Source organism: Muntiacus reevesi, chromosome 22 (genome assembly GCF_963930625.1).
Source record: "Muntiacus reevesi chromosome 22, mMunRee1.1, whole genome shotgun sequence".
NCBI classification, from domain to species: Eukaryota; Metazoa; Chordata; class Mammalia; order Artiodactyla; family Cervidae; genus Muntiacus; species Muntiacus reevesi.
In genome coordinates, this window is record NC_089270.1 from 16213864 (window position 1) to 16240657 (window position 26794).

General features: G+C 37.2%; 1 protein-coding gene across 1 annotated transcript in view; it reads right to left on the bottom strand.

The window, feature by feature from the left end:
- Window positions 1-26794, bottom strand: part of ARHGAP24 (Rho GTPase activating protein 24) — a 544676-nt gene that overhangs the window by 437857 nt on the left and 80025 nt on the right. Inside the window, exon 2 of the mRNA XM_065914155.1 lies at window positions 11201-11400. Within this exon, the coding sequence (XP_065770227.1) occupies window positions 11201-11380 (180 nt within the window). The 5' untranslated portion in view covers window positions 11381-11400. The remainder of the gene's footprint in view (window positions 1-11200; window positions 11401-26794) is intronic.

Below are 26794 nucleotides of genomic sequence, written 5' to 3' on the forward strand. Positions count from 1 at the left end.
GTTGGCAATTTATGTTGGTTTATTCAAATACTTAGTGTCCATGGCAAGTAAGGTCAGGACTATTGCATATTCAACCCACATCTAGGTCAGTGAGCTCACATCTATGGATTCAATTCTTCATTCTAGTCATCTACTTGACAGTTTCTCAAAACTGATCACAAGGTAGGCCAAGTAGAAGATGTGCATCTACTTATCTGATCTTTTTTTTTTTTTAATTTCAATGAGGGATGAAACATTATTTAGGCACGTGTGATCCCATACTTAAAAAACAAATTTAAGTAGGAATACAGGTTCATTGGAAGGACTGATGCTGAAGCTCAAATTGTAACACTTTAGCCACCTGATGTGAAGAACTAACTCATTTGAAAAGACAATGATGCTGGAAAAGATTGAAGGTGGAAGGAGAAGGGGATGACAGAGGATGAGGTGGTTGGATGGCATCACCAACTCAAGGGACCTGAGTTTGAGCAAGCTCCAGGAGTTGGTGATAGACAGGGAGGCCTGGAGTGCTGCAGTCTGTGGGGTTGCAAAGAGTCAGAGATGACTGAGTGACTGAACTGAACTGAATAGGTTCACAAAGCTGAGCTGAGGGTTTTACTGATACATTGAACTGATTCCATTAAGCTCTTCTATGACTATGACACAAACAGGAACAAAGAGTTTAAAAGAAATAATTTGACACAGTTAAAATATTTTGGTGGGCCAAAAAGGTGATTTGGGTTTTTCCAAAAACTTGAACTTTTTGATCATGATGATCATGCCTGGATATCCAGAAGCTCAAGTTTAAGCAGGGAAGGCAGCTCTTCCCTGGTAATGAGCTCTTAGGAGCAAGAAGCTGTGAGTGTACTGCCCATGAGAGCTAAAGGGTGAAAAAAAGAGAACAAGATGCAGACCCATGTCCAACATCCTGAGTGGTCAAGATGCTCATAAACAGCCACAAGTTAGCCAGAGAAACAAGAATAACCAAGATGGCCCTGTAGTCTCCTTACAGCCATAGGCTCTTAGGAAGAGATGCATTTGTCCTTTTTTATTTTTCCTCCCTGCCAGTCCAGAGATGTCAAAGAGAAGAAAAAGGTACCCAATTCATGGTCCTCACACATGTGTAGACACACACACACATCCATACACACCCAGTGCTGAAGAGAGGGGAGTAAAAGTCTACCTGAGCTTCCTCTCTATATGAGGTAAGCCATCAAGGCTGGCAAGCATGGGGTTAGGGTGTGTTGTTGTTACTGTTTAGTTGCTAAGTGATGGGATTTCCTAGGTAAGAATACTGGAGTGGGTTGCCATTTCTTTCTTCAGGGCATCTTCCTAACCCAGGGATCAAACCCACCTCTCCTGCATCGGCAGGCTGATTCTTAGAGGGACATAAATGAGATTTAAATCAAGCATGAGGCCTGAGTTTTAAATTAGGTTGGAATTTAATAATAAAAAAATGGTAGTATTTCCTCAAAAGGTTAAACACAGAGTTACCATATATCCCATCAAACCCATGATTATGTATATAACCAAGAGAAATGAAAATATATGACTACACAAAACCTTGTACATAAATGCTCACAGCAGTGTTATTCATAAATGCCCCAGAGTGGGAAACAACCCAAATGTTTGTCAACTGAAGAATGGATATATATAAAATGTGGTATGTCATTACAATAGAATATTATTAGGCCATATAAGGAAATGAAGTGCTAATACAGATACAACATGGATTAGCCTTGAGAATATTATGCTAAGGGAAAGAAACCAAAAATCAGAAGGCAAGAATAATAATTCAAGTAACCAGGATTGCTTCCTTTTACACAAAAATTGATACAAAATGTTTCATAAATTATAATTTGTGTAGTTTACAATTGATTGTCACTGAATAAATAAACATATGGAAATAACATTGGAAAATAGAGACCATCGGAATTTATGCAGAATAAAGCTAAAGAAGAGGGGACAGAAAGATTGAGTGCTCAAAAGAAATCTGAAAGAAAATAAATAGCAAATAGCTATGAAATACTTTATATACCGGGGGAGGAAAAATAATCCTTTAAAATATATTACTCTAAACACTAAAAATATAAATATTCAAATTACATTTCCAACCATTAATTTTTTCCCTAAATTCTCTTCTACACTAGTTGGGGTGATGGAAATAAAACTAAGTTTATGCTAATGAGACAGCATATGGATTATCTGGTTCTACTTATTGAATTTCATCACAAACACAAAAGCCTTCAGTCAATAAGTAAATGTTAGAAGCAGAACTCAAGGGATTCAACTCCAGTAGTTCTCTCTTCAAATTGTTCTTCAGGAATAAGTGCTGTGAGTGAGACAAGAAAGTTAGGACTGCCTCCCTCTGAGTTGGTCCAGTTTTGCAAAAAGAATCCTTCAAGCCTCCTGAGCTGTCATCAAAATCATTTTGGTAAGCTCTGAAGGGGCCCCAAAAGGGCCCCCAAATTTTAAACAAAGAGAAAAGACATACTACAGAATTTAGCATTAGTTTTTTTTTTTTTTTTTTTTTTTGAGAATCCATTTAAATTCAGTGCATTGGCAGCATAGATCACAAGGGAAAACAAGTTATCTTCTGCTCCAATGTTAGCATTACTTACAATAGCTGATCATCTACCATTTCCATTTTGTTATACAATAAATAAGGTATTTATTATAGATGTTGATTTCTAAACTGCTGTGTCAGAGTATTCTGATGGTAAAAGATGATGAAAATGATGATGGTGATGATAATGTTGACTGTGGCAGTGGTGGCAGAAACAACAACAGTTGGTAGCACAGTGGTAAAGAATCTATCTGCTGATGCAGGAGATATAGGAGGCATGGGTTTGATCCTGGGTCAGGAGGATCCTCTAGAGTAGGAAATGGCAACCCGCTCCAGTGTTCTTGCCTAGAAAATTCCATGGACAGAGGAGTTTGGTGGGCTACAGTCCATGGGGTCACAGAGTTGGACACGACTGAGCGATTGACTACACACACACATTGAGTGATTAATATGTGGCCAAGTACTGAATAAGTATTCTAGGAACATCATTTCATGGATGCTAACAACTACTTATGAGATAGGTATTATTGTTACTCATAGTTTACAGATGTGTAACTTATCCAAGTAAACAACAAGTAACTTACCACAGGCCCATCACTAGTGATATAATCTAGGCTGAACACAGTCTGACGCAAGACACTATAAGCAAAACAACTGGGCTCAACCACTCTCCAGAGAAATGTCTGCATTGGACAAAGTCAATTCCGAGGAAAGTATGAGGATGAAATCTCTCACTGATTCCTCTGCCCACCATGCCTATCCATCAATTTCCCTTCATCCAAGACATTCTTTGCTGCTCTTTCACGTTAAGTATCCTTTCTAGAAGCAACAGATTTTCTCCACTCTTCCTCTTACAGTCAAAAGTGACCTGATGGGATTCATGGTTAGGTAATAATGGATGACAGAAGGCCAAGCATTTGTGGCAAGTCACTTTCCAATCATTTTTCTGCAATTATTGCACTATATAAAATAATAAACAATACAAACAGATAGAACTGTAAAACTGTTGGAGGAGGCCTTTTTGGATAGGTGAACATTTTGGATGCCTTAACAGTGAGATGCCCTATTTTCACTGTTTGGCTTTAAATCCAATAGATCAAGAAAAATATGCACATAAAAGCAAGGGGAAATGTAAGGTCTCAGAAGAAAATAAACAATCTCTAGCACTGCTTACTGGACTTGTAACAGACTTGTCTGTGTTTACATCTTCAAATTCATTTCTCATCCCTGCTTGTCTCCTTTCTAAGGTGCTGAAATACTTAACCATTATTATGGTTATCAAATTGTCAACCATCTACCAAAGGGCCATGACCTACACCTTTAATTCTGACACATATATCAACCAAACCGCTTATAATAATGTTATGTTCTCCTTCATTTCTGAGGTTAAGTATATCTTCTTTAGACTCTCCCTGAACCTTGAAGTGGTTATAGATGCCCCCTTTCTGTTGCTTCCTAAATGTTCTCTATACTTTCTTTACTTAAATACTCATTACATCGTATGGTAACTGCAGTTGACTAGAACAGCCACTGGAACTGAATACCATCTTTATGGATATTTTTTAGTATTAATTGACCATCTGTGGCAGTGACAGTTAGCTCTTTTTCCATACCCGTGTTCTCCTCTGACACAGGATAAAGCGGGTACATGCCCAGCCTCCTGTGCAGTTAGGCATGATCATGTGACCCAGTCCCAACTAATGGAATATGAATAGAAGTGATAAGAGGCACTTCCGCTCCGAATGGTCTATCTAATCCTTCTATGCAGTAGTCTATTTTATACTCTTTCTAGATTACTGGAAAGGAAATGATCCCATGATAAATTTCAAAGCCAAAAGTTAAAATTGCAAAATCACCAGAAGCTTAAGTTTCTAAACAGTTATTTGAAGCAGACCTCCTCACTTACTAAGAATCACTTTGGACTTTCACCTGAGAAAGAAAGAAACTTCATTTTAAATCCTTGTTTGTTTGGGAAGGTCTATCTTTTTATAGTAACAGTTATATCATCTTTTGTTTCTAGAGTCTAGCATAATAACTGCAGGAACATTAGAAATCTATAAATATATGTTGAAAAAACCAAATGAAAGAATGATGAGTATGACCATCTCAAGAAATAAATTCTTTTTTGTCAAACTAATGTTATAAAAATTGCTAACATTTATTTTATATTTACTATATGCTACTGCTTTCTAAAATTCTTTACATAAATTATCTCACATAAACCTCTTAACAATGTTATAGGTAGGTACTAATCTTTTCCCATTGTACAGATTAGTGAATTGAAGTTTAAAACAACTTATTCAGTCTAATATATCATAGTTATTTGGTAGACGAATCAAGATTCAACCCAAACAAAGTGACTCAAAAGCCTATGTTTTTAACCACACTCAAATAAAATGCCATGTCTAGGTGACTTCTATAAGCAATAAAAAATTATTCAGCCAATAACAGAATAAAACATGCACTACTAATAACACTACCTTGATATGCTTTCTAGGAAAGAGGTAAGAGTTCCTAAAATTTTATGATGACACACAAATCCTTCTTATGTGTCTTTTAAGATGCCAAGAGACTTAGATACCTCACCAAAAGTCAGTTGGGCTTTCCTGGTAGCTCAGGTGGTAAAAAACCCACCTCCCAATGTAGGAGACATAAGAGATGTGGGTTCGATCCCTGGATCAGGAAGATCTTGCCTGGACAATTCCATGGACAGAGGAGCCTGGCGAGCTACAGTCCATGGGGTCACAAAGAGTCAGACATGATTGAGCAACTAACACACACACACACACACACACACACACATACAGAAAGTCAGTTATGTGTGTCTCCAGCATTATTTTACCCACATAATCAGCACTTTGGCTGCTTCTGGCTCATATACTTTAACAGAAAACACCAATTACCTTAGAGATTTCTAGATTTCATTAACTCACGTTTCATTAGATGTATAAAATTAAGAGTTTACTCTTAAATCAGTAATCAATTCTTGCACATTTAGAAGTCAGGATTCAGGTTATAATTCACTTAAAATCACTTTGTTCTTTAAGGTAAGAAAATCCATTGTGATCTAACACAGTGTCATCTTCATCAGGTCCAGAAAAAACCTTCCCACACAACTGGATCAATATCTGCTGTAGGAAGTCTAGACTAGATTAATTGGGTTAGTGCCTGTTTGGATTTTAGTCATTTTATCAGGAGTCCCAGGCTGGCTTCTAAAAATCGATGCTTTCCAGGATATGTCAAGTTCTAGCACCCAAGGTATATCAGAGATATTCACTAGGATGGCCAAACTTGAGACTCAGCAGTTATTTAAGTAATAGTATACTTCAGGATAGAAGTAAAGCAAATTGTTCCCAAAAAGCACTAGGAATTTATCACTAGATTCATTTAGCAAAATCTATATAACTGCTTTATTTTTAAGATAACTATAATAATCACATTTTATCTATGATTCAGCTTCATCCCCTCTGTTATAGTATCTATAAGGCCATATTCATGATTATTAATGAAAAATAGCCATACAGATATTGTCACAAGTTTAGCTTAAAATATGTTTTAAAACATTTTTCGTAGCTAGCCAGAACTCCTAGGGGTATGCAAGATAGATGAAAGATTTCTTTTTAAATAAATTCTTATGTACAGTATAATTTTAAACTTTTTTCTCTGTATAAATAGGACTTTATTTTAAAGATTAAAAATAGAAAACATATTAAACAAATATTTTTTAAAATACAGTATATAAAATGCTTACAGCAGTGGCCTATAAGTAACAGACATTATGGATACATTGGTGTATGTTCAAACATTGGCTACATACATCACTACTCTGTTGGTTTTTTCAGAAACAACAAAATCAACTTTATTTTTAAAATATGTTCCAAATAAAATCTGTTTCCATGATAATTGCAAACACTGGAGTTTCTGGAGTGAGTTTGATGTATTTTAAATATAAAACACTTACACTTTGAGGTAGAACTCCAATATACTGCCAGGGGAAGCGTGGCTACAGTCTGGAAAGTCTCATTTACAAAAAGGTACTTTCCCCAGAGAAAGGAGAACCTAGAGATGCTTTCGTCTTTTGCTCAAGAAGAAAATACAAGGGTCCGTTTAGGGACTTTCTAAGCTCCCAGACTTGCCCAGATTGTGGAATATTTAGGAAGCAAGGTGCAACCTGGATAAGAACATGGTACATCAATGTTAAATTTAACTGATTAAGTCTATAATGTACTAGATCAGATATACTAGGTTCTAGTAGACATGAAAATTGATTGTACAGATGGAAGTAAAACTTAATTGAGAAAAGTATATTCATCAACATAGGTTTTCAACATATTAGGTGTTATGGATTGAATTGTGCCCGTCCCTCCACCCACCACCATTCACATTAAAATCCTAATCCTCCATGTGGCTGGGACTTTAATGTGAATTACGGAGGGGGGCACAATTCACTACTGAATATGTTGAAAACCTATGGTAATGAATATACTTTTCTCAATTAAGTTTCCCTTCCATCTGTATGGTCACTTTCACAAGGAGATGATCAAGGTAGATGATGCCATAATGATGGGGCTAATCTGAGAGGACTCATGTCTTTGGAAGAGGATGGGACGTCTGAGCTTTCTCACTCTCCAATGCACAAAGCAAAGGTCATGTGAAGACAGAGAGAAAGTAGTTTTCTACAAGCCAAGAAGACAGGCTTCACCAGAAACCAACCCTGGAAGCATCTTGATCTTGGACTTACAGCTTCTAGAACTCTGAGAAAATGAATTTCTATAAGAATTAGATACCTATTCTATAACTCCAAGTCTTTCTTCTGCTCTGAATTCCTCTTTCCAGTTTAGGTACCCGGAAAATTCCCACCGGTCTTCAGCATCCTAGGTAAGGGTCACTTCCTGCTTTGCACAGCCTCCCTCAACTCCTCTAGCCAGTCATCACTCACGCCCTGGCACTAGTTACATCTGCGCTTTCTGAGTACTTCACGCTTACGTGTTAGTCTGTCACAATTATAATTCTATTTACATGTTTCCCCCAACAGATGTGTAGTTTTTAATAACAAGGATAATGATGGAGCTTGACTCTCTTTATTGAGTTGAAAAACTCAGAGAAAGTTTCACTAAAATAAATTGATAGGCTTTTTCTAGGATAGGAGGGACGCATACTTCAAGGATTTTAATACTTTCATTTTAGAAATACTATTAAAAAAGAGGAAAACCAATTCAGATTAAGTTTATTGAAATTTTTCAGCTGGTTAGGAATGCTCAGAAGAGTAAATTTTTTTTCATTTCATTAGTGATGTTCCCTCCAGTATTAATGAAATAGCCCTCAGCAAAAAAAATACGAAGGCCAAGGGCATTCTTAGGCTTGGAGGTGCCCATATTGAAAATAGTCCTTCTGAATGAAAACAAATCTAAAGAAAAGCTGAGGATTTGTGAGCAGGCAAAAGGCTAAGCTGAAGGAACATTGGATCAGGAGCAAGGAAATTTGATTTTCAGTTTGTTACTTGCTACTCACCAACAATATCTCTTGGCTGATACACACGCTCTCTCTCTCATACACACACACACACACACACACACACACACAAACACATGCATCCTTTATCTATAAAGTGAGGAGTTTTATCACATTTTTTCCCTGTTTTAACATTTTCCCAAGGTTTTCAATTGTTACTTATTGAATGTTTTAGAGTTACTCTATGATATGTCATTACAGGATTTTTTAAATGTGATTTAAACCTTACTGAGAAAGAGGTTATGATTTTGATATATGAAGCTGAGAATAGTCCATGTTATAGCACCTGGCCCTGGCCCAACCCTGCTTGGCTACAGATATCATTTATTGACTCACCAACTCATCTGAAAATGTGCCTTGCACTTACAATGTGTCAGGCAGGCATCTATTTCTCACTTAAAGAATTCACTTTAAAGTAAGAAATTAATCCATTCATGGACAAATACACAGTCCTTTCAAATTACAAACTGTCCTCTGACATATACATTGCTGTTTTCATCTGATTCTGTGTGTATATGTCTAAACATCAGTGCAAAATATTAAAATTTAAAAGTACAATGTCAAAATTGCTGGTGCTTACATGAAAGATGGTCCAAAAATGAATAATAATTCAAAGTTATTCATCCCAAATTATCATACTTTATTAACAGCAAATCTTTAACAAATAATAATTAGGAAGAAAAAATATGAAAACTATTTTGTAGAGGAATAATGGTAATCTATGTTTCATTTATATAAGAATTAGCATTTTCTTATCAATATAAGTCTATTTTGTTAGTTTCACATATTATGTCTACAAATACTAGCAACATACTAATAGCAAAATACTGCTCATCTTAGAAATACTATGAATTAAATTAATTTTCACTTTGAGGCAATTTCATTTGAATTGATCAGAAGTTTTTGCATTTCTTATTTAAAATTTCAACTTTTTATCAAAATAACTACATTGCACAGAATACTATCTGTGACTCTGTCAATCTTCTGAGAAACACCACAGAGGACAATAACCAAGGCAGTTTGATAATATCCTCTTTGAACAGTTTAAGGGGTCCATGTACATATTCTCTGACATCTGCAAGTTCTCAAATTTTAGAAACATTAAGCTCAATCTTGATCTATCGTAGCCAATCTTCATTACTAGAAGGTATGTTGAACTCACCAAAGAGTCAGAATGATTGTTTAGTCTGCTTTTAGTTCTCCAGTCGCTCAGCTCCTAAAACCTCTGTTTGCTCCCCTAATCCTTTGTTTAGATTCTAGATGAGCCTAATTAATTATTTAATTTGTACTCATTCTGATTAACAACCCAGTCCATCCAAAACATTCCAGAACAAAAGTCCATAGGGTAAAATATTGAATGTCACTCATCCTTCTCCTTCTGTATTCAACATGGTTCTCCATATCAAAGTTTCCCTAATAAATGCCCCATGTTCTACTTGTTTTTACATTAACCTGAGTTTGGTAAAAATAATCTTATGTTCAAGATAATACCTTACTGTATTACATGGTATAAAACAAGGTACCATGAGAAAAGAACTCTAGAGTATAAGATAACAAACAAAAGACTCCTTTGCCTCTGATCTCTATATGATGGTGCTTCATATCTCAGCCACAGTTTCTTCATTTGTAATAATAACTCCCACATTCCCCACTGTTTTGCTATGATGAAAGGAATGTCATTGTTGTTCAGTTGCTCAGTTATGTCCAATTCTTTGTGACCTCATGGACTGCAGCATGCCAGGCTTCCCTGTCCTTATGGAAAAGCCTTATAGCTGTCATGACACCAATACGGGATGTTCTTATTAACTTACTTACGAGATCTTTAAATGAGAACATATTAACTTGGACTTAACTAGAGGCAAATATGGCGCCACTATCTAACTCTGGGTAATATGCTTTATACCTAAGCATTGATTTATTCATCCATGAGGCTAATCCTACCTCACATTTTAAGCATTTCATAACATATATACACCAATTCTTAGTCAAATGCTTGGCCTTGGTAAAGGTATGCTAAAAAAGAAATTTAAAAAAAATGAGTGGAGAATGTAATTTCACTGCTACATTTATGTATTAATAATTCAGTTAGACTAATGAGAAGTTTGTTAAATTATGTCTGAGGAATTTAAAATACTAAAGCAGAGCCTTGATCCGACTTCCTAATTAAGTTCTCAAATTTTAATACAAGGAAAATAGCCCCAAGAACATACCGTTAGGGATGTTTTTGTAAACTACTCTAAAACATTTTTTCTCTTACTTATGTATTTTATAGACGTAGAGGAAGGAAAAACACAGAGGGAATGCCTCCATTCCCATCTTCTTTCATCAACTGATAAGCAATGATCACAGCTAAGAAAGCCTGTAGTAGCTACAGGGAAGATGGAGAATTTTTCCTCTCTAATTGCAACCCAGAGATCTGTGGCTGAGGAAATGAGAAGTAAACAAGCAACTAAAAGACCACTAAGAAACCACAAAGAAACACAGAAACTATTCCCAGGGGATTATATTGTGTATGCTGGTTGCATGTATCAACGTTGTCTGGGTTGAGCGCTACATCCATATTTTATATGAGTTAAAGCACAGAGAAGCCCCCAGAGAACAGATATTGACAGTGTCTCAGAAATTAAAGTTGCACTTACAGTTTTCCTTCAAATCTTTCAATTTGCTTCTGAGAAAAGGAAAGATGCTTAGGCTACAGCATATATCTTCTAACAGAGGTCCATTAATATTTTCATACGGTAACCCCCATGTCCCCTACTGGTTTGTCATGATGAAATCAGTAACAAGTATGGAAATGCCCTGTAACTGTCATGATACCAATATGAAATATTCTTTTTATTTTTTTGAGTGCCTTTCCAAGATATTCTTACTAATTTATTTATGAGATCTCTGGAACTCAGATATTTCGGTCCAGCTTAGTAAAAGTCAAAATTAATATTGAACAAGTATAATTTGCCTCTTGGCCTCAATTAGCAAGTTTATCCTCTTGAACCAAAGTGAACAGTGAGTAAAAGTGTGAAAGATGCCAGTGAACTGAAGGAGACCAGGGAGATTCAGTTGACGTCAGTCTCCAACAGTTTCTAGCAAACCCCACCACTTCTTAGGCTACTAAGCACTACGGTGCTTTTCTTTTCTCCTACTTACCAAGGGCTTGGTTTCTTCTTCGTCTTTGAAGTAATAGAGCTGATCACCCTTGAGCACAAACCACCGGGTGTGCCAAGTCTTGACAAAGCCTCCTTGCTTCCTCAGCCACCCACACTTCACAGCACTGCTCCTCCCTGGGCCTTGGGGGGAGTTCTCCATGGAGTCACTGTTCTCCTCCATTGTCAAGCTGATGGACTTTCCTATGCAGCAAACAAAAAACAACAAAATAAGGTGCTCTGATACAGCCGACCCCCTCTTAAATTGCCCGTCCCTTAAAAACAACAACAACAACAACAAAAAAAAAAACCACGCTTGAGGAATAGTGAAAAATGTACATCAACTCACATACCAATTTTCTAGAAGCAAACCACAAATGTGACAACAATATCCCTGGAGGAAACTTGGACAGAGTTCCTCGTGCCTTCCCTAAATGAGCTAGTCGACTATGTGATAATATCGCTTTTTTCCAAAGTAGAATTAAAGAATAGGAAATTTGTAGACGTAATGTGTTAAGAAGTTGGAGGAGGCAGCTATGCTCACCACTATACCATGGTCACAAGAGGGGATATTTGAAGACAAACTAAAAACCACCTTAAAAAAAAGCCAAGACTCTCGTGATAATGGGCCTCTGTGTCTGGCATACACTGGTTGGAGCCTGTTAGTGCAAGCCTGTGATTATTTGAGCAAACTTAGTCTGACACATGTTAAAGTTTAGCGGGACTATTTTAAAAACCTCAATGGAAGGCATTTGTTTTACACATGTGAGAATTTCTCAAGCTGTCCTTGCCCCCCTCTCTCCCAGAGTATCCCCTTGAGAGTTTCTTTGGCTGGTCAAGAATTAGTGCAGCTGAAAAAGTTGAGGAAAAATGCAAACAAATGAAAATAGCCCGGCTTGGCCAGCGCGTCTCCTTCAGACTTCTGGAGTGAGCAGTATGTTCCAGTCAACTGCATGATGAAGAAAATTTCAATGTTATGTGGGAAGGAACACAAGGTCATACACACTGTACATATCAAGCGTATGAGTTTATCTTAGAGCCAATATTAATCTACAGGTGAGATGCTAAGCTGCCACAGTAAGAACTTGGTTTTCTGGAAGAGTCAGGGAAAAGTAGTTAAGAACAAAAGACATTTTCCTGTCCCAAAGGCTTCCTGCAGGTTTTTGCTAATGTTTATTCCTAAGCATTTTTCATGAAGTGAAAACTGCACTCTGACCCTTGTGTCTTTCTTGAGGATACAGGGATACAGATTAATTAATAAAACATAGAGTAATTCTGTGCTGGCATACTCATGCCAAATCTTCTATTTTTCAGCTTAATTCCAGAAAGCAAGCTGTCTTTCTATCTAGTCTTTATTTTCACAACGAATTTTTCAATTCACTATGAGAAATGCTTTAGTGTCTACACTAAGATACCCACAGAGCAGAAGGCTATGGAGAGGGTGGGGAAGCGCCCAGAGAAATATTTCCAGCATCTTTGTGATGACCTGGAGGTATATGCTGCTCATGCTGGCTCCAAGATGTGAGGTCAGAGGACCTGAAGCTGCTGATGCAAAGGCAGGCCCCGGTCACTGACCAAGTCTCCCCGCACGTGCTCATGGAGCGGCACCCGCCCCTGGGGTACCGGCAGCTACTCATCCCTTGTGCATTCTGTCTTCCCTGCCCAGTAGCGGCCAGGCCTCAACACCTGCCCTGTCCTGGTTTCCTTCTTTTTTCTTCCCATCTTATTTATTTACTTATTTTTAATTGGAGTATAACTGGTTTGCGATGTTCTGTTAGTTTCTTCTGTACAACAACATGAATCAGCTTTGTGTACGCTTCCCTGGGGGCTCAGAGAGTAAAGAATCCGCCTGCAATGCAGGAGACTTGGATTCAATCCCTGGGTCGGGAAGATCCTCGGGAGAAGGGAATGGCAACCCACTTACTTCAGGATTCTCGCCTGGAGAATCCCATGGACAGATGAGCCTGGTGCAGACTGCAGTCCATGGGGTCACAAAGGGTCAGACACAACTGAACAACTAACACACAACATGCATATATTCCCCCCCTCCTGAGCCTCTCTCTCACCGTCCCCGCCCCCCCCGCCCCCCGCCTTCATCCAAGCCCTCTAGGTCATCACAGAGCAAAGTTCCCTGTACTATACAGCAGTTGCCCAATAGCTATCTGTTTTACACACAGTAGAATATGTGTGTCAGTGCTATTCTCCCAGTTTGACCCACCCTCCCCTTCCCGGCTCCTTGTGTCCACGTGCTCATTTTCTACATCTGCATCCCTATTTTGCCCTGCAAATAGGTTCATCAGTACCGTTTTTCTAGACTCCATATATATATACATATTTATATTATCATATTATAACACATAAAATATGTGCAATATATAATATATTAAAGTTTATTAATTGTAATTATAACTATTAATCACATACATAATATGAATATATTAATATATAATTATATCTTTGAATTCAGCCCTGCCATTCCAGTTACAGGGGATGAAGAAGAGCTCTGGTTCTAAACACTTCTTATTTTGATCATTTCAACCATCCTCAGGAGTTCTGCCTCTTCCACATGTATTCCAATCTAACTCCATCCTTGTTTTCTATCTTCATCTCCTCAAACTACTTTTAAGCCTCATGTAGGTCATTTGACTGCCAACTGTTTCACTCAGTACCCACTTTTTCCTTTCTTATCCTGAAACACCTTTCGGATGAACAGGCTCTCATCTCTACAAAACATCTTGAAACTTCCTTTGCTCCATTAGCTTTCCCTTGGCAATCACCACTCCCTGCGAGAAGCGGTCTCCCATCGTGTGTGTGCATGTTGTGTGAGCAGCCTGGATCATGCCTGACGCTTCCAGTTTGTTCTGCCCTTAGGGAAGGATCCTTCATACCTTTTCTTTCATAGTATCTGACCTAGTGTAAAGAGCCAAGTAAACCTCACTCTAAATGAACAATGAATGCTGTAACTTAACATAGATAATAGGTAAGCTACTTGGAAGGAAAGCTACGACAGATCTATATAGCATGTTAAAAAGCAGAGATATCACTTTGCAGACAAAGGTTTGTATAGTCAAAGCTCTGGTGTTTGCAGTAGTCATGTACGGATGTGAGAGTTGAACCATAAAGAAGGCTGAGTGCCTAAGAATGGATGTTTTCAAATTGTGGTGCTGAGGAAGACTATTAAGAGTTCCTTGAACTGCAAGGAGATCAAGCCAATCAATACTAAAGGAAATCAACCCTGAATAGTCATTGGAAGGACTGCAGCTGAAGCTCCAATACTTTAGCCACCTGGTGCAAAGAGCCGACTCATTGGAAAAGACTCTGATGCTGGAAAAGACTGAAGGCAAAAAGAGAAGAGGGTGGCAGAGGATGAGATGATTAGATAGCATCATTGACTCAATGCACATGAATCTGAGCCAACTTCAGGAGATAGTGAAAGGCAGGGAAGCCTGGCGTGCTGCAGTCCATGGGGTCACAAGGAGTTGAACACGACTCAGTGACTGAACAACGACAATGCATATTGAGACCACCCTAAATAATCTCTCTTTCATTTCCTGGCATTTAAACAGTTCACATCTACACAGCTTGCTATTTCATCATCACCTATTAATTCTTTAACCCAATATCTTAACTTACAAATTGAATAAGTCCTTAAAACAAATATTTCAATGCACACACCCACATGCACACATAAAAATCTAGAATTCGTTGCACAAGTTTTTTTCTTTGCAGTCCCTTATTTCTTTCCAGCCCTTTTTTTCCTTCCTTTCATGTTAATGCTTTCTGTTTAATTTGAAAAATCTCCTCTGAAATGCTTCAAGATAATTAGCAGCCTACCATCAATAATATAAAAAAATAGAAGTGCCCAATTCCACATTTGTCTCCTATTAATCTGTAGTAAAAAATGTGTGCACATTTGAATGTGGTTTATTATTCTTCTTGCATATGTTGTTTATAAGCCTAGTCAAACCAACGATAGCATCTCTCACTGAACCCCTGGCTACAGTGCCCAAATTTTCATGACTTCAGATTGCATCAGAAAGTATTTCAATGGTACTAATTGTAACAATCATTAAAACAGAAATGAAAACAGATTGTATCATATCCCTAAGGGAAAATAATACCACAGTTATCTTGATTGAATGAAGTTAAGTTTTACTAAGGTAACCATAATTTTTATAGAGGAGTCTTGATATTTCTGCAAAAATCAAAAGTTTCAAATTCTATCCTTCATCTTTAAAATAAGGATTTTGGACTTCTTGCACTCTGAAATCTACCATCTCTGTAATTCCATAAGCGTAAGGACACCAGATATCCTCAACACTTAGTATTACATTTGACATATGGTGAAGCTCAATCAATGTTTGATGAGTTAATAAATTTTGCAATAGGCTTGGTGCTAGATATCTAAGAGTGATCATGATCTCCTTCTGAAACCTGATCTTGCCCAAAACCTGATCTTAGTAAAGGCTTCCATGATATGCCCAGCTAGGGAAAAAAAAAAAGTGATCATTTTAGATTCCTGATTCCTCTTCACCCTAAACATCAAATGTATCTGTAAATTCAGAAAGTTATACGTCCAAACGATATTTCAAATCTATCCAGTTGATTCCATCTCCATCTCCACTCTATGACCCAAGTCACCACTGTCTTTGACTAGATGATTCTAATAGCCCAGCAACTAGTCTCATTGCTTCCATTTTTAACCACAAACATGAACACATAGGCACATGCTCACACATTTCCTTCTCCACAAAATAGCCAAAGTGATCTCTGAACAATTAAACCAGACAATGATTCTCTACATGGAAAATTCTGGTTGGTTCCTACTGTACTTATTTTAAAATCTGGAATCGCAAACATGGTATAAAGGTTCTGAATCATCTGGCACATGTTTACTGATGTAACCTAATCTCATTCTACCTCCTTCACACTTCCCCCCATCACCACACACTTTAAAGGTCTGAACAGTGTAGTAACACCAGCTTACTTTCAGTTCTGGAAACACAGAAGCTCCTTTAATGCCTTGAGTTTTGATGATTGCTGATCTCCACCTAGGCTGCTCTGCCTCATTCTCTTAACTTTACACGGTCCATCTCTTCTCATCCTTCAAGTCTCAAGACTGAAACCTACCTCCTCCAACTGTCATTACTAATCACCCAACGAATCAGCTTCCTTCTTGTTATTCTCTGCTTCTCAGCTAGCTCAGACGGTAAGGAATCTGCCTGCAGTGCAGGAGACGTGGATCTGATCCCTGGGTCGGGAAGAGCCCCTGGAAAAGGGAATGGCTACCCACTCCAGTATTCTTGCCTGGAGAACCTCATGGACAGAGGAGCCTGGTGGGAAACAGTCCATGGGGGTGGCACAGAGTTGGACACGACTGGACCACTAACACTTGCACTTTGTTATTCACTATCCCTGAACTCTGTCCTCTGTCTTCCTGACACAAAATTGCTGTTTCTTCAGCTGTTTACTGCTGATCACCCCTTCAGCATCCCATAAACTTCACCAATTCAAGGAGTTCCTTTTTCTCACTGCAATATATCCAGTGCTTACTTGCTATTCAGTAAACAACTGTCCAATCAAGGAGTGAAGCCATGTAACAATCACAATAGAACTCCTACAAAGAGTATTTCAGAAGTGAATTTGCATTTAATGCCTTAAAGAATATGGTCTACTTTAAGAACTTGATTTTTTTTTTTCCTTGGACACAGGAGACTTCCATTAGCATGAAAATTGTACTTAAACATAATGTCAAAATCATCAAACTGAAGTGAACCTGAAATTGCCCTTACTGAAGAAATTCAAAACTTCCTTTTCCTTGGCAGGAAATACATGTAATCAATTCTGGTTTTGCATGAAGGAACGTATGGTTCACTCACTCGGATTCTGAGAGAATGTTTTAACTGAATCTGCACTGGGAAAGTATTTTCCTTGTGGTCAGGCTATGGCAGCTGGGTAGTACATGAGATTTCCAATAGGACCAATGACCTCAGTGTTTAGCAAAGCAGCATAACAATAATATAAATAAATGGTCACCCTAAACTAAAGCAAAAACAGAATTAAGTTAACTTGTATCTTTACAACCTTAATAATAGCTACTGTACCACTCTGGGGCTTAAAAAGATCCCCTCATTTGATGGGATCACAGCTTTAAATTATTTTCCAGGAGCGGAAACTGGTTTGTGTATCTGCTTGTATGGTTCTTTTTGCAATCAGATGGGCTAGGAACACATGAAAATATTATATGAAGCAATCAGAGATTAATTTCATGTTCTTAACAGTATTTTCTAGATCCCAAAAGCCACACACATAGGTATTTATATTTGTAACTTTGTTTCAACAAAGAATATATATATGTATATATGTATATGTATATATATATGAATGCACACATAAACAAAGATGTTTATAAATAGAATGCTATATGATGTAGAGTTACAATGTGTCTGAATTTACCTACAAGACTAGTTCAGGAAACACAAGAGAATAGCAGAAGAGAAGGAAGCTAGAGGAGAAGAGAGGACATGTGCTCCCACACATGTAGGACAGACGGGAGGTGCATTTTTACAGCGAGCGTCAGCTCCCTGAAATCTGGTGGGGAGAGTGTCATGGTGCACGCGTGATCCCAGAGCCTCTGCGTACATACAATTTCACACCACATGGCTGCTCAACACAAACTTTCTGCTGTTGTTCCAAAAAATAGGGATCTGTTCCATTGCTATGAGAAAAAACAGATATAAAACTGGCAGAGTTGGTAAAGTACTGCAATTTGTGAGTGATTTGTGTGACTTTGGAGAGTCGTTTTGTTCACATCCGATTGTCACCATTTGTGTTGATGTTGGAACCTAACACCTTTGTAAAATGAATGTGATTGCACTCTACATGAAGTATAACTACAAAGGACCAATATTTATCTTAGTTCTAACCTTTCTTACTTAAAAAAAAATGTCTTGTAGCTGTTGCTAACATGCTGGTTTGTCAAGCGATAGTACATTTTATTGAGCTGTATGCCTAAATGCTGGGCTTCCCTGGTGGTTCAGTGGTAAAGAACCCACCTGCCAATGCAGGAGATGTGGGTTTGATCCCTAGGTTGGGAAGATCCCCTGGAAATGGCAACACACTCCAGTATTCTTGCCTGGAAAATTCCATGGGCAGAGGAAGCCAGGCAGGCTCAGTCCACGTGATTGCAAAGAGTTGGACATGACTTAGGGATTAAACAACAACATGCCTAAATGCTAGCATGTCACCTTTCTACAGGTAATGGTTCACACAACAAAAACACACAGAATAAACATATGATGTGTATATACTCACATGCATATATGCAAGTGCTCACACACATGTGTGCTTACACATGTATACACATGTGCATACCTACAAATGAATACACACAAATACACACACTATTTACAATGTACATATACATTACTTTTGCATTCCAATCCTCTATGATGAAAAGGACATTTTTTTTTTTTTTTTTTTTTTTTTGGTGCTTAGTTCTAGAAGGTCTAGTAGGTCTTCATAGAACTGTTCAACTGCAGCTTCTTCAGCATTAATGGTTGGGGCTTAGACTTGGATTACTGTGATGTTAGAGGGTTTGCCTTGGAAACTAACTGAGATCATTACATTTATAAAGAATGTGCAAAAAAACAATTTAAAGAACTAAATCTTAGCCTAAACAACTGCTAACTAAAGAAAACTGATGAATGAAAAACAGTTCACTTTCTGTCCCTTACCCTCTACCACTCCATCTGAAAAATGAATCAAACTATAAGGCAATCAGCACTCTAAGTCCCATATTACAGTGGATCTAATGGAGATTGTTTTAGATTCAAGATAAATTCCAGGAGACCAAATCTGTTTTTCAGGAAGCAATTGAGTTTTTTCTAAAAATCTCTTGAAAGGACCTTGGGTTTCATACATGATTGTTTTCACTTAACTTCTCCGCATCCCTCAGTTCCTCTAGAAAGGCTCCCCAAGAGCTACTGCTGTCCCCAATCTGATTTTCCCCTTACGAGCTTCCACGTCACTCTGGACTGAGCCTTTATCATATGCGGCCGTATGCTTATTACTGTTCCATCTCATACCACATAACTCATGGAGGATATGGGCTCCCTGAATGCCCCCCCCCCGACTCCTCTAAATACTAAATAATTAGAATATGCCAAATACTCAAAGGCTTGTTGAATAAATGTAAGTGAATGAAGAAATGAAGAAATAAACAAATCCATCAGTCAGTCTTTGGGGCCTAACTGAATGGACCACAGAGCCCCTCAGGGTTCCCCAGAGTGAAATGCAAAAATCTTAAACTATTTGATATTATTATATATGTCAATGAAGGGGCTTCCCTGATGGCTCAGACAGTAAAGGATCTGCCTGCAGTGTGGGAGACCCAGGTTCAATCCCTGGGTTAGAAGATCCCCTGGAGAAAGGAACGGCAACCCACTCCAGTATTCCCACTTGGAGAATCCCATTGACAGAGGAGCCTGGAGGGCTAGAGTCCATGGGGTCGCAAAGAGCTGGACACAACTGAGCGACCAACACTTCCACTTCCACACCAGTGGAAGGGCTTCAGTCTAAATTCCGTCACCTAAGTTTTTAGTGGCTTAAAGCTAAACTGAACTTCAGAAATTGTTGAGCAAAGGGAACTCCCATTGTTTCTCACTGGATGTTACCCTTAAGTATAACTCAATTAAAAATAAAGAAGTATTTCTTCTTAAAACTGAAGAGTCTAAGTGTGAAGAAAGCAGGAGAATTGAATAATGTACAATAGTCATGAATTCAAAGTTTAAAATAGTCACCAGAAGAGCACACCTGGGGAAAATTTAGCAATAATAATTTTGTAAATGTAGTTATTTTCCTGAAGAAACACTAAATAACCTATTCCTTGATTCATTTGAAATTAAATTGTCCAGAACAACAAGAACAGACAAAAATAGATAATTATGTACCTGTTGGCATGGATCAGAATGTCAATCTACATTTTATATTTTACGCTTCAATGTTTCCATATTCATTTGGTAAGAAAACAAAATGACTTCATGGGATGCATCACTTGGAAAAAAATGTTTAAATATTTACTTTGTGTTTGTTGTATGTTTAATGATATACTTTATAGAGAAAATCTGCCACCTCTTAAGGTTTTCATTCAATATGGAGAAAAGTACTCTAATATACATTTAGATGTGTTCCTACTGCCACATCAGTCTCCAAGGAATTAGAAAAAACAAAAAAGAGAACCACTGGAATTCCCAAGGGTGAGTAGAAACAAAAATCAAATTAAAACAAATGCTTTACGGCCAATAGAACAAAGGGAAAAGGCAGATACATGGCAATGGTGCTGCTACTCTTAAGCTCATGACAGACATTATTAATTAATCACAATTCTCCTTCCTGAGGAACCTAGATGCACCTCTAGATGCCTTCTCAATTCAGCACTCTAGACAGTCACAACCAATCAATCATATACAAAAAGGAGAAAGAGACTCTTTGTTACTTTGATTCTATAAATAAACCAAGAACTGACAATATCCCTCCAACAGAAAATAGAAACTCGGGTGTCCCCCAGAAGAGAATGCCATCTGAAATGAGAAAAGGTATGAAAATCAACCTACTTTTTCTTTTTAAATTGAGGTCTAATTGATATAACATTTAGTCTCGGGTGTACAAAATCATCAATATTTGTAAAGATTGCAAAATGATTGCTGTAAGAAATCACGTTAATATCAACCTCAATGTATAGTTACAAAATATTTTTCTTGTGATAAGAACTATCAAGATCTACTCTCCTGGATACTTTCAAATATGTAATACAGTATTATCAGCTCTCATCAACCATGCTATACATTACATAAAAATACTAAACACCTCACAAATTTGCAGGGGCCACATAGCATTCCAATTTTAGTAAACATGCTGTGGAAACAAGCAAGAAAGTCAACTTCCTTTAATGGAAAAAACTTAGAGCGCTCTGAGATGAGAGTTCTAACGTGACAAGTAGTATCGCATCATATGGCCACAAAAACAAAGCAAACCGATCTAAGCAGGGACCAGGAAACAGGCGTTGAATGTCCTTTGTTTTATATTAACTAACTCCATCTTTGACAAGACTCTTAAATATAGGATCAGAAAGCAAATTTTATAAACATCTCAATTTTCAGGCTTCTGTGTGTCCTTCCCCTCCCTTACTCCTAGTTCAGTTTTCATTAGTAAAACTTTATTTTGAAAAACTGCCTCAGAGAACAAAGAAAAGAAACTTTCCCTCTAAATCTAAAAAGTAATGGGATTATAAATCTAGAGGATGGGGGAACAATGGTAGCAATAGAGGTGAGCTTTTGTACACAGTGTGCAGAGTGAAGAGAGCAAAGCGGACGCAAATGGGATGCTGAGAAAGACAGGCTAACGTGGGGAGAACGCGCCAGCTGGGTCTTCCTCTCACAATAGGGAGATAACCTCTGGGCCCATCAGTTAAAGAGTTCCTCCATCTCTATCTCCTGCTGCTGCTGCTGCTAAGTCGCTTCAGTCGTGTCCGACTCTGTGCGACCCCATAGACGGCAGCCCACCAGGCTCCCCTGTCCCTGAGATTCTCCAGGCAAGAACACTGGAGTGGGTTGCCATTTCCTTCTCCATCTCCTGATGGCCACATTTTTATACTTAGACAAAAGCCTGTCTAAAAAATACTTTTGATGTCAGGCTTCTTTAGTGAAGCCAACCCAGGAACATCAGATATGCTGTCGATTTCATTATCATATCAAGGCTCTCTATGGGGGGCCAGCTTTTAATTTAATCACACTTCAAAGAAAATATTATACAAGTAGGCAAGTTTGGCTGAGACAGTCATTGTCTACAATGAACTCTCAAGGTTTTTCCTTCAAATGCAAGCCTTGAGGTACTTAATGATTTCCAGTAAGAACCACTTCTTTTTTTTTTTTTTTTTGTCAAGTAATCCTGTGGGTTGAACAATCCAAAGCTTTAAAGTTCTGGAAAAATACTGGGCACTCTAAGTGTATAAATCTTGCCCTAATCACTGAACCACAGTTTCTCTCCCAGTGGTTTATTTTATTGTGGTATTGACAATCTAACTTTTTCATTATCAATTGAGGAAAGTGGGGAGATGTCAAAATGAAAATATCTGACTGCTCTTTCACTTTGTTCAGCATCATTCACATCATGATGGACTTTGATGTATTAAACTTTAATCTTCAAGGAGGTAGCATTAGTCTCATATAATTTGAACACATTTTAGTTCTTCAAAGTATCTAATTAATTCATACTTCAGTTTTAGATGAGCAGAATAGAAATCTAGCTTTACTGCACCTGAATATATTTGGGTTTCATAAAAGATAGATGAACATCATATATAAAAAGCCATTTTTTAAATTTAATTTTCATTTTATACATTGCAAAAAGCCAATTTTTAAAGTAGGAATCCTGGTGGGTCATGTGATATTTTGAATGTCCAGAAGCCTGTCCTTGGGGGACCCTCTGTCCCTCATGCTGTGTCAGATGGCAGCACCATCCCATGGCCACAAGGTGACCCAGACTTGACTATGCCCAGGTCCTGAGCTCCCTAGCAGCAATGACCACCCCAGGAAGGGGGCATGGGACTAAAGCATTGCCAAGTCAAGTTCTTCCTCAGGACAACTTTAGTGACACTGGGAGCAGGAGCATCTGGGATGAATGAGGCTGACATCATTTATCTCCCCTGGCCTTAGAAGACAGTGGTCTTCACAATGAAGTGATTCAGAGATAGGCAGATGTGAGAAAAGCCTAGAGAGAGCCCTGGAATCCCCATTCTAATCCAGCTCCTGAAGTCTTGGCCTTTGTGTATGTTCCTTTAATCCTATGAGATATGTCTCAGTCTTCCCAGCAAAGTGAGCAGATAAATTCCCATTTACTGCTCTAGCTTGATGGACAGGGAAGCCTGGAGTGCTGCAGTCCATGGGGTCGCAAAGAGTCGGAAATGACTGAGTGACTGAACTGAACTAAACTCTAGCTTGAGTTGGTTTTAATCACTTGTATCCCAAAAAGCTTTTCTTAATATCCGAAAAACATTCTTTACCAAGTGAGCCGCCAGGAAAGCCCAACTAAGCACAGCATAACACCCCAAAAAGTTTTCTTAATATCCGAAAAACATTTAATGATAATACATATGTGAAACCTTTCTTTAAAATAATAAAAATCTAGACTTACAACAAAGAGCTTTCCCTGCCTCATACTATACACAAAACTTGATTCAATATATTAGGCCTAAATTTAAAAACTAGCCTCCAACTAATAAAAATAAATGAAAAAATAATAATAAAAGCTAACACTTCTAGAAGAAAACACAGGAGAATAAATTCACAACCTGGGATTGATTTTTTTTTTTTAGAAAGCATATAAAAAGCAACAACCATAAAAATGTATAATTTAGAAATTATTAAAAGTAAAAACTTCTGCTCATCAAAAGACATCACTGATAAAAAGAATAGACAAGCCAGATATTGTTTGAAAATGTTTGCAAAAATATACCTGCTGAAAGACAAACATCCATAATGTATAAGGATTTCTACAACTCACTAACAAACAGATCAAAAAAATTAGAAAATGAAAATTAAATAAAGTTAAATAAACCCTTTACAAAAGAAGTTATGCAAATCTCTAATAGTCTCACAGAAAAGTCCCATCACCATCAGTTATCAAAGAAACGTATACTAAAATCACAGTGAAATATCATTACATAAACATTTGAATGGCTACACTTGAAGACAGCTGATGACACCAAATGTTGGTCAGGATATGGAGCTATATCTCTGAAAAACCAGAATTTTCAGAAATTGCTGGTAAAAGCATAAATAAAACAACCACTCTGATAGAAAGTTTGGCAGTTTCTTATAAAGTTAAACATAATTTTACCTACAATTTACCAATTCTGATCACTAATGCTTAACCAAGAGAACTGAAATCCATATGGTCACAAAAATATTTGTACAAAAATGCTTATAATTGTTTTTTATGTTAGCCCCAATTAGAAATAACCTGATGCTCATCAATAAGTGAGTAGATAAACAAGTCATGCAGTGAAATATTCATTAGCAATAACAAGAAAAAACTATACATATACATAACAACATAGATGAATTTCACAGTTATTATAATGAGTAAATGAAACCAAATACAGGAATATATACTTCATGATTCCATTTATATTAAGTTCTAGAATAGGCCAAGCCAGTCTAAGGTGATAGAAATGACATATATTTATGGGATATGAGTTGCATGGGTGTAGATGTCTGTCTAAACTCATGAATTGAACACTTGAAATTTATGCACATTCTATGCTGTTCTAATTAGACATGATAACTCAACACAGTGCTTGACCCTGGCTTGAATTCTGAGTCAAAACAAAAGACAGAGAGAGAGCACATTATTAGGAAAATTGATAAAAATTAAATATAAACTGTGGATTAGATATCATTTTATCAAATTTAAATGTTCTCATTTTGATCATTGATAATTATGTTATTAATGCAGTTATGTGACTTGTTTTTAGGAAATATACATCAAGTATTTTAAAAGGTATAAGATGTCTTCAATTTATTTTCAAACAATTCAGAAATAATCATAAACACACACATATATATATATGTGTATGTATATACACACACACACACACACACACACACACACACATAGAGAAAGAGAGAATGATAAATGAAACAGAATGTAAACAATTAGTGACTTGAGGTTAAGAGTGTTAGGAATTCCTAGTACTAGGCTTATAACTTTTCTGTAAATGCGAAAGTATATCAAAACAAAAAGTTATACAACCCATATGCCTTACTGAGTGCTGACTCAAAAGAGGAGCAGATTTTTTTCTTCACTGGATCACCATGAGTAAGTTTCAAGTATGCTGCTGTAATTGAAAATGCATCACACTAGAACTTAGTAAACATGTCTTTGAAATTGCATAGCTACCTGACCTTGAGAAAGGCATTTGATTTTCTCGATCTCAGTCCTCTAAGCCCCCAAATAAAGACATTGAATAAACCATTCAGTATCTAAGATTTCTTCTAATTCTATTAATACAATGTTGTGAGTCTTAGAAATGGTCTTTTGACAGCATTGTACTTCTAAAGGTAACAGGATTACTAGGAAAATTGTTCCAGTTCATTTACGTCTAAGACTTCTAAATGAAAAAAGACAGTAGAGTAGAACTCTTGTTCTATTCCTGGCCCTCTATATTGAATTGTTATACATTTTAGCATTGTATCATTTGATTTTTTGAAAATGGCATACCTTAATTTAGAAGACTATAAAAACAACTACCACTGAAATATATATGATATTTTCTCTGATTTTTATAGAAATATGATTTGACTTGTTTATTAAACAATATATAGAATGAAAGTGAAAGTCACTCAGTTGTGTCTGACTCTTTGTGACCCCATGGACTATGCAGTCCATGGAATTCTCCAAGCCAGAATCCTGGAGTGGGTAACCTTTCCCTTCTTCAGGGGCTCTTATCAAACCAGGGATTGACCCCAGGTCTCCAGCATTGCAGGTGGATTCTTTACAGCTGAGCCACCAGGGAAGCCCAAACAATAAATAGCATTTACTATATGCTGACTATTCTAAGTGATATATGTGTACATATATATGTGTATGTATGTATACACTTATTTAATCCTCACAACAGTTCTATGAAGTATGATTATTATTTCTACTTTACCGATAGGGAACCTAAAGTACTAAAAAGTACCTACAATTCTACTGCTAACGAGTGGCTCTTTGAAAACAGCCATGCAATCAAACCTAGGCAGTGTGGCTGTAGATTGTATCTTAATCACAATTCTATATGGGCTGAAATATTACATAAAATAAATTTTACAAATTTTACATAAAATATACTCCAGCATAGAATAGTATACATATTTTAAAAATTCCATGAGGAAAATTGATAAGTCATAAAACTTTGTCATAAGAATAAATACACATATGTGCATGTATAAAATATATACACAACTTATGTTCTTCAATTATATACATAAATGTCTATCTAAATAGATGAAGACATTTTCCAGATTTATCAGTAATGTATTTTTACCTTGATAATTATGCACAGATATTTCATTTTGAGTTAGAATTCTAATAACTTGGCAGACACTTCCATGTGAATTTCTTGCCACATTGACTTGTTGCTCTTTCCCTTTTAGCAGATTGATGGCAGTCAACTGAAAACCTGAGAAGTTACAGGTTGTCTGATCTTTATAGAGGACTGGAAATAAAGATGCCCCGCCTTGCTCAGCACACTCTGAACCCAGGGGAACAAAGAATAAGGCCTGTGTGCTTGGTCCTTCATGAGAAAATCAACAGTGAAAAGGACAAGTTGCTTTTTGCTTTATAAAAAAGAAACTACGGAGCTCTGTGTCATTTCAGTTGGGAAAGTACAAAGTTAAGTCCTAAGGATTTTATTACAGCTTGACTAACATCTGCTGCCTCACTCCAGGTGCCAATATCTGTAGTCACCTGCTTAGCTCAGTAAGGCTCCCCTAGATGCTGGAAAATTACTCATGCAAATCCCAAATTCACCTTTCATGAGATCTAGGGTAGGGGA